Raw genomic sequence first — 13,621 nt, forward strand, 5'->3', positions numbered from 1 at the left:
AACAATCCTTCTATGAAATAGTCACGTTTTACGTAAACACGCTCTTATACCGTCAAAGTGTAAAGTGTCTTGTTCACTGTCCCGAAAATAATCTCTTGTATGTATGATAATAATAATAATAGAAATAATTTTATATTATGCACTTATTATTAACAAACATTTACTCTCTTAATAGATAGCAATTATAATAGTATCAGCTGTGTTATTTCTCGATTGTTATATTCATCAAATATTAGGGTGAATAAAACACGAGAGAGTATATAAGCGAGTAATTAATTATTATGGATTTAATTATCAGACAGCCAATTACCAAGCGCTATTCATTTTCATCTACTCCAAACAAAGCCGTGATCAATTTATAAATATTTTTAGATGAAATTTTTTTTTTCAAAGCACGAGGGTACTCCAGAAAAATTTCACTTACACACTAAAAAATCGGGAGTGATTACGAATTTTATGTCAGTCCGAATTCGCTCTGTCCACCAGAGTTTCAGAGTTTTAAAAAAAATCACTCCGCATTCGAAGTTTTAATATTAAAATTAAACCCCCTGAGTGAATTTCACTCCAAGCGGATTAAATAAATAAACAGTAACCCGCTACGCATTCACTCTGGCTTTAATTTACGTTCACCAAAAATTTTTCATAGTGTAATGAACGAATCTACAAGAGTTTTTAATATTTCTAATAAAAATAGTTTTTTACAGAACGCGATGATGTAACACGAAAAAAATCTTTTTTTAATTGCAACTTATTTACGTGCCACTGCTTCCTGTGTTTCAACAATATCTTTCAAAATACTACTAAAAATAAAATTTCAATAATTATTATTAAATAATGAACAAAAAATCATTATCAACAACAATAATAATAATAGTACTTTAGTGAAATATTATAGTTAATAGCATTTTCAACTCTTTCCTGTCATGCATTTGATATTTTAATAGCAAACACCTCGAGCTAATTTAGTACACAAATAACTCTCATAAAATAATAACAAGAATAATGAAATAATCAATTAAAGTTTGAGTAATTAAATGAAATAAAGCATCTACATCACATTATATCTTAAACTAAAATGCCATTGTAACTTGCACGGTATAACTTTGAATTTACGTAATTGCAATCATCTATTTGCAATCAAATTGTATGCAAAGGAGTCACGGAGAGCAGTAAGAGAGTAAGAGATGTGTCTACTATATATATGTATATATATATGAATAAATATAGATATAATAACAGTACCTGTATATATGCGCGAGTAGTAAGAGGAACCGAGAACTGTGTAAATCGGATTAATTGTAGATTATTGGGTGAATGACGAGTTTCGCGGTGAAACACGTTGTATTGAGTAATTCAATAGCAGCACATTTCCACCTAGAGACATTATGGATAGAGTATGAGCATCACGTATACGTATACCCTATATATCTAATATGTATGGATGTATGTGTGAGTATGTATATATACCACATAATATACATAACAAATCCGTAAGCAATGTAATGCGGTGTTGAGGGAAATCAGTACAAGTGAATGTGTCTGCTTTGCCTCGAAGCTGGCCTATATCACTACCAGCACTGGCTTTCTCACCGATTGTCGTTGCATATCAAGCTAAATGGAAGATTGTCATGCTAAAAAGTCTTCTCATCACATCCACCCTACACCTATTTACATATATATTTACATATATACACATAAAAAATAAAATATGTGTGGGTATAAAAAATATATGCTCTGTATATACAAGCTAGCGAGTTAGCAGTTTTTTATTTTATTTATTTTTTTTTTTTAATTAAAAATTTCCCGACGATATTTAATTAAATAGTGCGGTAACTTTTTAGTTTTCTGTACATATTTGGCTTGTAAAACATACGTATGTAGATGTGGATACACGATACTCGGGGCAATGGATAAAAAAGTTATTAATATAATATCGTTAATAAATAAATAGCGGAAGGCGTTTCTTGTATGAAAGAGGAGATGAAAATAATAAATTAATGGTCGGTGTGGTTATTTTTAGGTAGGATGGCTGCGAGCGTCTGACCAAACTGTTCTCTCGTTGAACACACGAATCGTGACCCACAATAACCGTATCGCAGTTTCTTATGAAGCTGGTGGTTGTGCTGGCACGTCCAATGGTATCTCTATGGGTTCTGGAAACACGGGTAGTATTGCCAGTGGTAGCAGTGGATCGGTACCAGTAATAGCGGCAGCAGTAGCCGTACCAGTTCATGGCGTGATTGGGAGCAATCAGGTGATAGACGAGGGCGTCAACTGCACGTGGCGGTTGCATATTCGGCATCTGAAAAAGGCTGACGAGGGATGCTATATGTGTCAAATCAATACATCACCTATGATCTCTGAACTCGGATGTTTATCTATTTTAGGTAAGAAATATTACTGACAAACAAAGACAATCAATCTTTTGTTTTGCTTTATCTAATTTATCATGATTTATTGCGTTTTCTATAAAAACTTTTTAAGAGGAAAATAATACTTTGAGGGATAAATCATGTTTCTGATTCCATAATGGACGATAATTAATTATACGTCCTTTAGAAGGTTTTTTTTTCCTGTCAATTTTAACTTCAGGTACAAATGCAAAAAATTTATTACTTTTTAAATTATAGATAAAACCAAATTTTTTTAATTTATCAACTACTCTAGCTCTCTCTCTCTCTCTCTCTATATATATATATATATGCATATTTATATACCATTATCAATTTTATGTATGTATAAAAACAAATAGATTTTATGATGTGCCCTTATGACCTCTGGCTCTATCTGCTCTACCTTTATAACATCAGCAACGCAGAAAAAAAAAATGATAAAAGAAACAAAGGATGTAATTTTTGAGTAGATAAAATTTTTATGATACACTGAAAAGCAATTTAAAATTTTATGGCTATTGATTTTTGGTTGAATCAAGTTTGAAAAGGAATTTCAGAAATTACAGACCTGGGCAAATATAAAACATTGACAGATTTTATGTGATTCGGACTGAGAGTATCCGCATATATGCATAGCGGTTACTCTCCCGCTTTATATATAGTACTAGAAATTCCAATATATGGTATCCTGTGAGATGGGTAAAGAGAGTGAGTGAGCATGAACCGCATGAACGTGCAATGAGTTGGTAAGCAAAGGTGTAGAATGAGACAAAATACGAAGAGTGGAGTAGAGAGTAGAGAGAAGAGAGGATCTACTATGGAATAGTATGATGTAGATATAAAGGGGGTGCTGCCGTCGAAGCGAATCTGCGAGTCACATTGATTGGCTTCGAGTCTTCTCGGCAAATCTCACCAAACAAATATACCCCCCCCCCCCATCCACTCGGTATATATATGTACATTGATGTACATCTGTAAACGTCCACAGAAGCATCTCATTCAGACCAAATCTGCGCAGTGAGAGTAGAAAGTATGCTACTGCTGATGGTAATATGGAATATTTTTTTTGATTGCTATGTCCTTTATGACCAAACTTTTTTATTGCTTATACAGGAAAAAAGGATTCATTGGCGGAAGAAAATTATTCATTACGAAATGAAAACAAAAATTTTCTTAGGACTAGAAAAAATTTCTTATTGCTCGAGAAAATTTTCGTTTCCAATTCATAAGCAAAAAATACTTTTTTTTCACATCGAGATGAACACTTTTGGATTTTCCAACATTTTTTTTCTGTTGATACTTTTAAAATCAAAGAGAATAAAATATATTTCAATAGGTATACTTTTATTTTAATAAATGTATGGGATTTAAAACTATCCATAAATATTTATGTGGTTTTATTTGATATTGATGTATGAATATTTTTTAATAAATAAAATTTCACATTACCGACAAATGAACTTTGGATACTGTATATTTGTTTGGCACGTATTTACCGTTAATTTTCAGTATTGGATTTAATATTGAATAGTACCACACATTTGTACATGTGCATATCCTTGTACATATATATATATATTCGATAATAATAAACAGAGTCCATACTACCATCATTTCCTGGTATTTAAATTTTTTGCATTTATATTATTAGATTATTTAAAGCAAATGAATAATTACATTGATTACATACAACTCTAAATAAATACAAAATCTCTTTACATTTGTATATCCATATGCATATTTTAATACCTCACATGATCGTCATGAATTTTAAATAAAAATAATCTATTCAGATTCAAATATTTATTTCACAATTTTAATAATTCCTCAAAAGCTGAAGTGCCGCGGAATAAATATTTCAATTAAAATGGAAGTATAGAGTAATTTATTATTTGTATAAACGATTGTGATTAATGAGCAGTGGGATATTTTAGAATTAAAAATAATGCCTACATTCATATGCACATTTGAAAAGGTATTATTCATAATACGAATGTCATGTGTCATGCGATGTGTTCATTTGTCTGACAATGGACATAAAATTGAAATTAAAAGAAAAAAGTAAATAAATACAATAATGATATATTATCAAGTAAATTATCTTATCAGTACTGTTGCAATGATTGCAGTTCCACCGGACATTGTTTATGGGGACGAAACGAGCAAGGACTTGTCAGTATCGGAGGGCGAAAACGTCACGCTCAATTGTCAAGCCACAGGGACACCAAAGCCGAGAGTTTCTTGGCGACGGGAGGACGGGCAGCACATCCTCATCAGGAATTCGACCTCGTTCTCGAGTTCCTACAGTTCGTATCTATTGTCTGTCTACTATATACACAGAGCGTATACCCTGTTCCCTACACCCTTCATCCTACAAATTTCTATATACTACTCATCTGGCTGCACGAAATTTCTACATCAACTAAGCCCCAGTCCAAATCCAAACCCAAACCAGAAATAGAGACAGATAGCGAGAGGAAAGGAGATAGCAGGAGTAAGAAGATTCAAATCTCTAGCTTTTCAGCCCTTGATTCCCACTCCAAAACATCGAACAACCCACCGCGTGTTATATTCCAGGTTTACCCCCGTGAGATTTCTAGACGACGGACTAGTAATTTTCGCTTGTCAACAGCGAATCAAATCCCACTACGGGATCGCTATTTTACGACTTACCCATAAGCTTTAGCTCCTTTCCTCCTTTCCTCCTTCTCTTTCTTGAGCTCTCTCGCCTTATTTTCTGGCTCCTACATCATTTGGCATCCCGTTACTCGCATCACTACTACTGTTACTACCTACTATACGGCCTCATTCTTCAGCAGTTTGATCTCCTCGTGTCGCGTCTTTACTCTTTGCTCTATTCTACTTGTCTCCGTATATATAATCGAGCATCCTGTTCATACCGCGTGTGCCACGTCGACAATCTCGCTCCATGACTCTCTGGAGTCTCTGCTCTGGCTTCCCAAATGGACCCTCTGCATGCACAATTTTCACCGAGACATTATCGTTATTTTATGGCTGACACGAGACACAAGGATCGTTATATATTTCATTAATGCACATGATGTAGGAAGAGATATATATATTAGTGGTGCCAAAGTTGCCACTCTTGGAACATTTTTCATTTCATTTAAAACATTAAATACTTAAAGCCCCAGTAGTTATTTTATGGTGGTTTTTTTTTTCTTTATTCCGTGGTCTTAAAATGAGATGTGTAATTTACTCCACGGAACGTATTAAAAATTTAAATTGAGTCTTGGCAGAAAATGTAACACACATCTCATGTTGAGAAAATTTAACCGGAAATATACATATGTATATACATGTACATATATACTTAAATATATATATGATAAAAACTCGTCCTGTGTGAATTTTCAGAGTCACTTTGAACTTCTGGACGATTCGCGGTGAGTTTGGGTGCGAACTGCTGCGGAATACCGTCAAGTTGAGAGCGCGGAAAAGTTAAAAAAAATAATATTAAAAGGGGTTGAAGTAAAAAAATAAAGAAAAGAAATAAAATAAAACAAAGCAAAAAGAAAAAGTCGATTGTGAGGAAAAAAATAAAAAGACGAAGCAGCAGCAGCGTGTGCCAGAGCGTCGTCGTTCCCGCTGACTCATCGAGCATGCACGGCACGGAAAACCCCGTGCGGTTCCTCTACCGCCGTAGATTTCTCTCTCGTATTCGCCGAGAATAATCGTCGGGAGATCGGTACCACCAGAGGTGTGCACATACATACACACACACATACATTTCCACGTTACACACGTATACATAAACACACACCTTGTCTATTAACAGTACCGCACCATTCGTACTGCACCATTCGTGTCCAGTATACACATAGCATCCATACCTGTATTTATCGACCTGAATTTATATATTATATTTTTCTCGCTCATCCCCAATCTACACTCCACATCCCTGGGCTTTCTTCTTGTTTTATAAAGAAAAAAAAATAATAACGACAAAGACAATGACAAAGGCAAAGACGACGAACAAAGAAAAGAAATGGCGTTACCGTTATTGAAGACTCTCGATTGAATAATCCTCAGCAGTCTGGTCGTGCACAGCCAACTACTACGACACCTTCGACATTTTCATCGCCCGAGCCATTCTCTTTCTTTACTATTTTCTTCTTTGTCTTGCTTCCACTTTTTCTATTTCTCGCTCTCTTGAGATAATTGAAAACAAAAGGACGCGGTGAAGTTGAAGATTTAAAAATAAAATCAAGATTAACTCTCTACACTCGATAAATACCCTCTCCCCTTCTACAAAGTCGAGTTCACTTGGTACAGATAGCTGGGATATCTTTACAAATGACATAAAAATAAATGAAAAACCGGGCGAAGTAATGCAAAACAACTGAAGCGTAGACGAATTGCAATGTGGGTTCTTATTATATATATATATATATATAAGAAAGTACGATGGGGGTGTAGGCCATAGTCTAGAGTTTAGCAGAAGTCTTTTCGTAATAAGGTATATACATAAAGTGTACTGGTACGTATATATAGATGTGCATACCAGTACAGAAGTAGTATTACATAGTGAGGAGAGTAGATATAACGAGGAACGCGGATGTTGTGAAGTAACCAGTTTCTCTTTGAACAGAAGTTTAGTAAAGAGGAAGCTCCTTATAGGCTGCCTTCCTTCGCCTCCTTGTTCGCCGGCCCAAACGGATTCACTGCGCCCAAACTACTTTACTCTATATCTCCTCCTCTTTCTCTCCTTCTCCTTCTTCTTCTTCTTCTTCTTCTTAGTCTCGGTCTTCATCTTCATCTTCGTCTATCTACTCCCAGCACATGGTCTTTATCCTCAGTATCCTGTACGTGCATGTATACGATCGCCAAGTTTACAGTCGGGGAAAAGTTGGATGTGGAACAACCAAGTAGGAGTAATAGTGGTCTTACTAGATAGTGTTTGGTCGTTGACGTCCACTAGCGAGGGAAAAAATGGGGTGGGAGGGTAAAAAAGGGCTGATAAAAAGGGAAGGAGAGTAGTATATAACATAGAAATACATAGACACGTTGAGTATAAGTAAAGCCAAGTTAACTTTGAATTTGTTTTCGACTACTGCTGTGTACATCCAGCCAGCTCTTATTTGGCGTTTGCCTTTACTTACAGTTTCACTCGGGACTGCAACTTACGTAGTGCTTGTACTTATTCCTCGGTTTGTTTATCTTGATCGATCTTTCACGCGAGTCTTGTACTCAACTGAGGCCGAAATAACACTGCCACCGAGTATTACGCTTCAGCATCAACACTGAGCTCTATAGATGTATGTATGTATGTATGTATGTATAAGTATACGAGATGAGTAAGTGAACAAGCGGTGAAGTGAAGGAAGTTTAAAGTAGAAAAAAAAAGAACCTGGAGATAACGAGAAAACAGCTCATGGGTAAAAAATAGTTTGAAACTCGTTAACCGACGCATATTTATTTTAAAATTTTTTAGTTTAGTTTTATTTGTTTTGTATAGACGATACGGTATAAAAGACACGCGTTTATGCAAATGAACAAAGTGTACAGAAATAAAATGTATTTTGAAGGATGTTGGGTATTGAAAAAGACGAGAAGATTTAAACGTTTGTTTGAATATCATATTTCTTTGCCACCGATACGGTTGTACTTTATATATATCTATATATATATATTTTTTTTTAATTTATTTGTGTCGTTGAAGAAAAAAAAAATTAACTGTACACTTTTCCGTACTCAAATTGCTGCTACTGCATTTTCCCAGAGTACGAGAGACACTACTGCTCTGCTCAAGTGTTTCGAAAAGTTTGCGCTAACTCGATACACAACTGTTGACGCTCTGACTGATTCTTTTTTTGCTTTTGAGACCTTTGCTCTTGAGATTCTTGGGTTAATAAAAATAAAATAGTTTACAATAACAATAATAATGACGTTGAAATTGAAATAAAATATAATAAAAAATATATAGAATAAATTTATCGCGGATTAAAGTCGACAAGTACGTACTTGTATTGATAATAATCTTGACTGTGTGCTAGGTGGAAAAAGCTACAATTTTCAAAAAGTTGAAATTTACAATGAGTCAAAGCTGCATTTTTATCGAGTGGATAGACAGCAAATGGGTGTTTATATGTGTATTGCAACCAATGATGTTCCACCTACTGTCAGCAAACGTGTCGCACTCGAAGTAAATTGTGAGTTGATTTTTATTTCCAATTATTTTTATTTTTCCAATTCACTCTATTTATATTTGCACAAGTTTATAGTGACTATTTTTTTATCTCCTTCAAGTATCATTTAGTTTTTTGTTCCGAAATTTTTATTTTTATTAACGTATGTTTTATTCAAAAATAATTAATATAAAATACCTTTTTAAAAATATAATTCTATTCTTTTCACTTTGACCTTTCTAAAGGTATATTAACTGACGTTACTAAATCATCATATTTAGAAGCTTTAATATTTATCGAAATACTGTCTCTAAATGTCAGTTAATTTTGATAATATAAAAAAAAAATCATACTTAATTCTACTTAATTAAAATAAGAGAAGTGACTTAATGAGAGCACACTAATAAATTTAGAAAAATTAAATTCAAATAACTTTTAACATTTAATTGACTTAATGTAACGATGATGTCAATAGCAGTCAAATAAATATTTGACGATATGAATTTCATGTACTGACTTATTATTATCACTATTATTATACTTTTGGAAAGGTTAATTTAAACGCCCGAGTCGTTGTTCTTCAATTATATTCTATCTATTTCTCATCTCGGGGGGGATTCTGTTATACAGTTGCACCGACGGTGCAAGTTCGGAGCCAGCTGTTGGGAGCACCATTGGGTACTCGAGTGCAATTGGACTGCTCTATCGAGGCACATCCTAATACGATAAACTTTTGGGAGAGAAACCGAACGGAAATGCTGGTCGACGGGTGAGATGTGCAGCTTTCTGTGTTAACTTTAGATTTATTTATTTGTCTTTAAAACTCTTTAATTATTTGTCTTGATATATAACTGCTTGTTCAAATATTTTTTGAGCTTCGAGTATTTTATTCTATTTATTTATCGTTTATCAAAATTAACTTGCTTTTATCATAAAATACTCGTTTTAATTTCAACACTTTCTGCTGCACTTAAATTGGAGATGTAAAGAAAAATGTAACATTTTTTTTTTTTTTTTTTTTTTTTTTTTTTTTTTTTGTTGAGAAGATATTGGATACTTTAAAGTAGTACCCATATGTGTATAAATCTTTTATAAAAGTAGGTCTATTCAAAAGTTATGTGTGTTAAACTGTTGAAGTTAAAACTTGTTCAAAAATGTGATATGTACTTACGACAAGAAGCTGTTAGTATTCCTATCGACACTTTCTTACTTTATTTCATTTTTGTTTTTATGATAAAAAGAAAAAAAAATTTCGTAGACTAGATTTACAAAAAAAAAAATTTTAGCTATTAATTTTTTTTTTTAACTGAGTACTTTCTTACACTGTAAAAAGTCAGGAGTGATTACAGATTTTATTTAAAATCGAATTCTCTCCGTCACTCGGGGTTTTGAAGTTTTTTCAAAAAAATCATTCCGCATACGGAGTAAATAGGGAGTGTCTTTTCAGCGAAGGGATTTCGGAGTAGTCTGAATTTTATTTAGATTCGCATTCACTCCGATTCGGAGTTTTAATATTAAAATAAACTTCCCTTAGAGTAAATTTCACTCCGAGAGGATTAAATAAATAGTCATCCGCTGCGCATTCACTCCGTATTTAATCCGCATTCACTTCAAATTTTTCACAGTATATAATATTGTCAATAAACATGGCGAAAAAACCAGACAATTTTTTTTTTAGTTGCTTAAATTTTTGTTAAATTATAAAGAAATAAATTGTTTCCATTTGTCAGAGTTCACAAATTTTTCTCGAAATTCTAATTAAAAAAAAAATGAAAATAAAAAAAATTTTTGCAGTGACAATTAAAATTTTTTTTCTTTACTTCAAACATAAACGTAAATTAAAGGATTCACGTAATCAGGATAAAAAAGTTAAATTTTTTTCTTAGCCTCCTCATTTTCCCGGGCTCTCCCTTATTACTGGCTTTCAGATTTGACTTACTGATTTTTAAAATATAATTTAACTGGATATATTTGTAAGCCCAGTTAGTAAAAAATCAATAGAGATTCTTTCTCTTAAATCTGTTGAATGCCACCGAAAACATTAACGGCATAATAAATTCAAATAAATTTAAATTTAAAAACTAACATAACAATTGATTTTAAATAGGCCAAAGTACGAAATCCATGAAGAACGTTCTGGCTACCAAGTAGTAATAGCACTTGTGATAAAAAAATTTACCGAGCAAGATGTGGGTACTTACGTCTGCATTGCTTCGAACATTTTAGGAAAAGCCGAGGGTACTTCAAGACTCTACAGTAAGTATTATTAATAACCCACCGGTAAGCATCCAACCGTCCAACCAACGTACCAACAAACTTACCAACTAACTAACTAACCCTCTCATATACACATACTTAATTCCACTTACTCATTTAACACCTGAATAAAATAAATCCATTGACAAAATAATATTTTTCAGAAATAAATCTCACCGACGACGTGTCAATTATCGGCGGTAAGTACTCAAAAAATAAATGGATATTTTATCTTCCCTTTCCACCCTCTATTTGAATAAAAGCAAACAAACAAACAGACAAACAAGTAAATAAATAAACCTCTTTCAAATGATCGTATCAGAGTATAAAAAAATGTAACGATAAAAAGAACAGTAGAGTGAAAGTAAAAAAAGAAATATTTTTGTTTACAATATTGTTGTTGTATCAGGATTGGCAGAGGCAGCTCGTGGCTCGAGATCATCATCGAACACACGGCCAAGCAGCCTGTTCTTTATATCACTCGGAGCGATATCACTATTCTCCCATGGCCTCTGTTCGCTGCGGTGAACAGAGTACAGTAGCAGTCAACCTTTATTATCCTGATGAAAGTGTGTGTACGGCTGGGGTGCATATCGCGCTAAAACAACGGCCGACTGATCAACCACCGAGTGAGCGAGCGAGGGAATAAACCAACCAACGAGTAAGTCAGCAAGCTCCAAGCTACACTGACTCTACATCAAGAGTATGCACCACAAACCAGCTACTCGTCTACTCATCTACTCATCTACCGCAGATAGTAGCTGCTCTCATACATATATGCAGCATCCACTGTAGAGAAAACAAAACAGTTGTGTGCCAAAGATCGATCGGAGCCTCATCATAATCATCGAGGTTCCTCTCTCGTGCACCACCACCAGCATCCCTTTCAATCAATCGGCATTATATGTATCTCGCCTGTGCTTCGCGCCTTTTTTCTCATCTCATCTATGCCTCTCTTTACGTTACCTATCATCATTAGACACACGCACGTGTTAACACACGCGAATCTATTTATAAATCTCCCATTGATTGCCGTCACACTTTATCAACAAAGATTTAAAAAAAAAAACGTTATCGACATCAGCATGTGCCAAAGAATAAATAAATAATTAAATAATAATAATAATAATAATAATAATAATAATAATAATTGAAAGACAAAGGATAGAAATTATTTCATATCACGAGACGTATCTTTTTTAAAACATATCGTTTGTTTTACAAAGTGAGTAAATAAATAAAATTATATTATGTTAAATAAATGGTATAATGGATCCTCTTTAACAATCGGTTTATACGGGAGTACATAATAAATATTAAATGATAAAAGTGGTGGTCGGTTTGCTCAGAACTTACGATCCCAGAGGATTGCATTTGTTAGAATAATTTTACGTGCGATTTAACGTTAATACCAAAGCCGCGGAAGTTTATTTGTAGCCGCAATATAAGCTATCGCAATGTAAAAGCGACACATTTTATTAATGTACGTTAGAGTTGGAGAGGACAATATGTATATGTTGCTGTGTAATTTAATCGTATGGATCTGTATTTATGTATGTAAAAATTTTGAATGTTTGTGTTGTATAAGTGTGTGTATATATATACATATATAATATATAAAATTATTTTACGTTGTATGCATAATAGTATTGTTTGTATATTTATTGAGCAGAAAACTCCATTACAACGTTATGTTATTTTTCTGTGTTGTATGCTCGAGTATAGTCAACTGATGAACTTTCATATGTACATATATATATATCAACATATATATGTATTGATGTTCCGTTTAAACATTGAGATATCAGCTCTCTATTTTATTTTCGCTTGCCCAGTGTTCGGCATACGATGCACTCGACTGATACTATCAAACTGAATAAAAAAACTAAAATAAATATATAATATACAATAAAGTGAAATAAAATGGAATAATAATAATAAAAAATGAATAATATAATAGAATATGGCTCTGCCTTTGTAAGTGATGCTTCGTTTTGAAATAAAAAATAATAAATTAATTAAATTTAATTTATTGAATAATTTTAGTTTTAATAATAATGATAATAATAATATAAGTATATTTATTAATGTATGTAAAAGAATAAAATAATAAATATAAAAACTAACGAGAGGATAGGTATGATAATTAGAATTAAAATCGATGGTAAGAAAAATTAAAAATTTTGAGATAAAAATAAAATAACGAGAGTATGTTTATATATGTGTATATATATCAGGGTGGGCCCAAAAAAAAAATAATTTTTTTTTTTAGTTTCCGTGTATTGTTAATATTAAGAGGTGGGTTTTCGTGATTTTTGATTCTCCATTTAAATAACGCGGAAAAAAAATTCAATTTTGGAATTTTATAGCTCGGAAATGGCTCATTGTAAAGTTAAGCTCAGGATATATTTTTGTAGAGAATTAAACGCTCTACAAAAAATGTCTCTTATAATTTTTTGATAAATCCATCTGTTTAAAAGTTATCGGAGCTCAACGTTAAATTTTGAGATCTTTTTACTTTCCTGGCTAAACTATCAGACTTATTACAAAATGTCATATAAACTTTTTTGTAGACAATTTTATTCTCTACAAATTATTTTCAGTAAAGTTTTTCCAAATTCCGCATTGTTTTCTAGTTATTTTCATTTTAATGTCAAGCTCTTGAAATCGATCAGAACTACTTTTTTAAGAGCTTGAGATTAAAATTGTTTTTTTTTTTTTGGGCCCACCCTAATATATATGCATAGTATGTATATGCATTTGTCGCTTCTTTGGCTTTATTACGTACGTACCATAAGGTACATCTTTTCTTATCGATCGTTG

At 32.8% G+C, this 13,621-nt stretch overlaps 1 protein-coding gene across 1 annotated transcript in view; it reads left to right on the forward strand.

The window, feature by feature from the left end:
* The window catches only part of LOC103574537 (protein amalgam), a 31,447-nt gene extending 18,685 nt beyond the window's left edge, over positions 1-12,762 (forward strand). Inside the window, exons 3-9 of the mRNA XM_008554004.2 lie at positions 2,021-2,387; positions 4,523-4,699; positions 8,411-8,566; positions 9,173-9,311; positions 10,650-10,798; positions 10,963-10,998; positions 11,208-12,762. Of these exons, the coding sequence (XP_008552226.1) occupies positions 2,021-2,387; positions 4,523-4,699; positions 8,411-8,566; positions 9,173-9,311; positions 10,650-10,798; positions 10,963-10,998; positions 11,208-11,326 (1,143 nt within the window). The 3' untranslated portion in view covers positions 11,327-12,762. The remainder of the gene's footprint in view (positions 1-2,020; positions 2,388-4,522; positions 4,700-8,410; positions 8,567-9,172; positions 9,312-10,649; positions 10,799-10,962; positions 10,999-11,207) is intronic.
* The last annotated feature ends 859 nt before the right edge of the window (positions 12,763-13,621 follow it).

This window comes from Microplitis demolitor, chromosome 3, assembly GCF_026212275.2.
Source record: "Microplitis demolitor isolate Queensland-Clemson2020A chromosome 3, iyMicDemo2.1a, whole genome shotgun sequence".
Lineage (NCBI taxonomy): Eukaryota > Metazoa > Arthropoda > Insecta > Hymenoptera > Braconidae > Microplitis > Microplitis demolitor.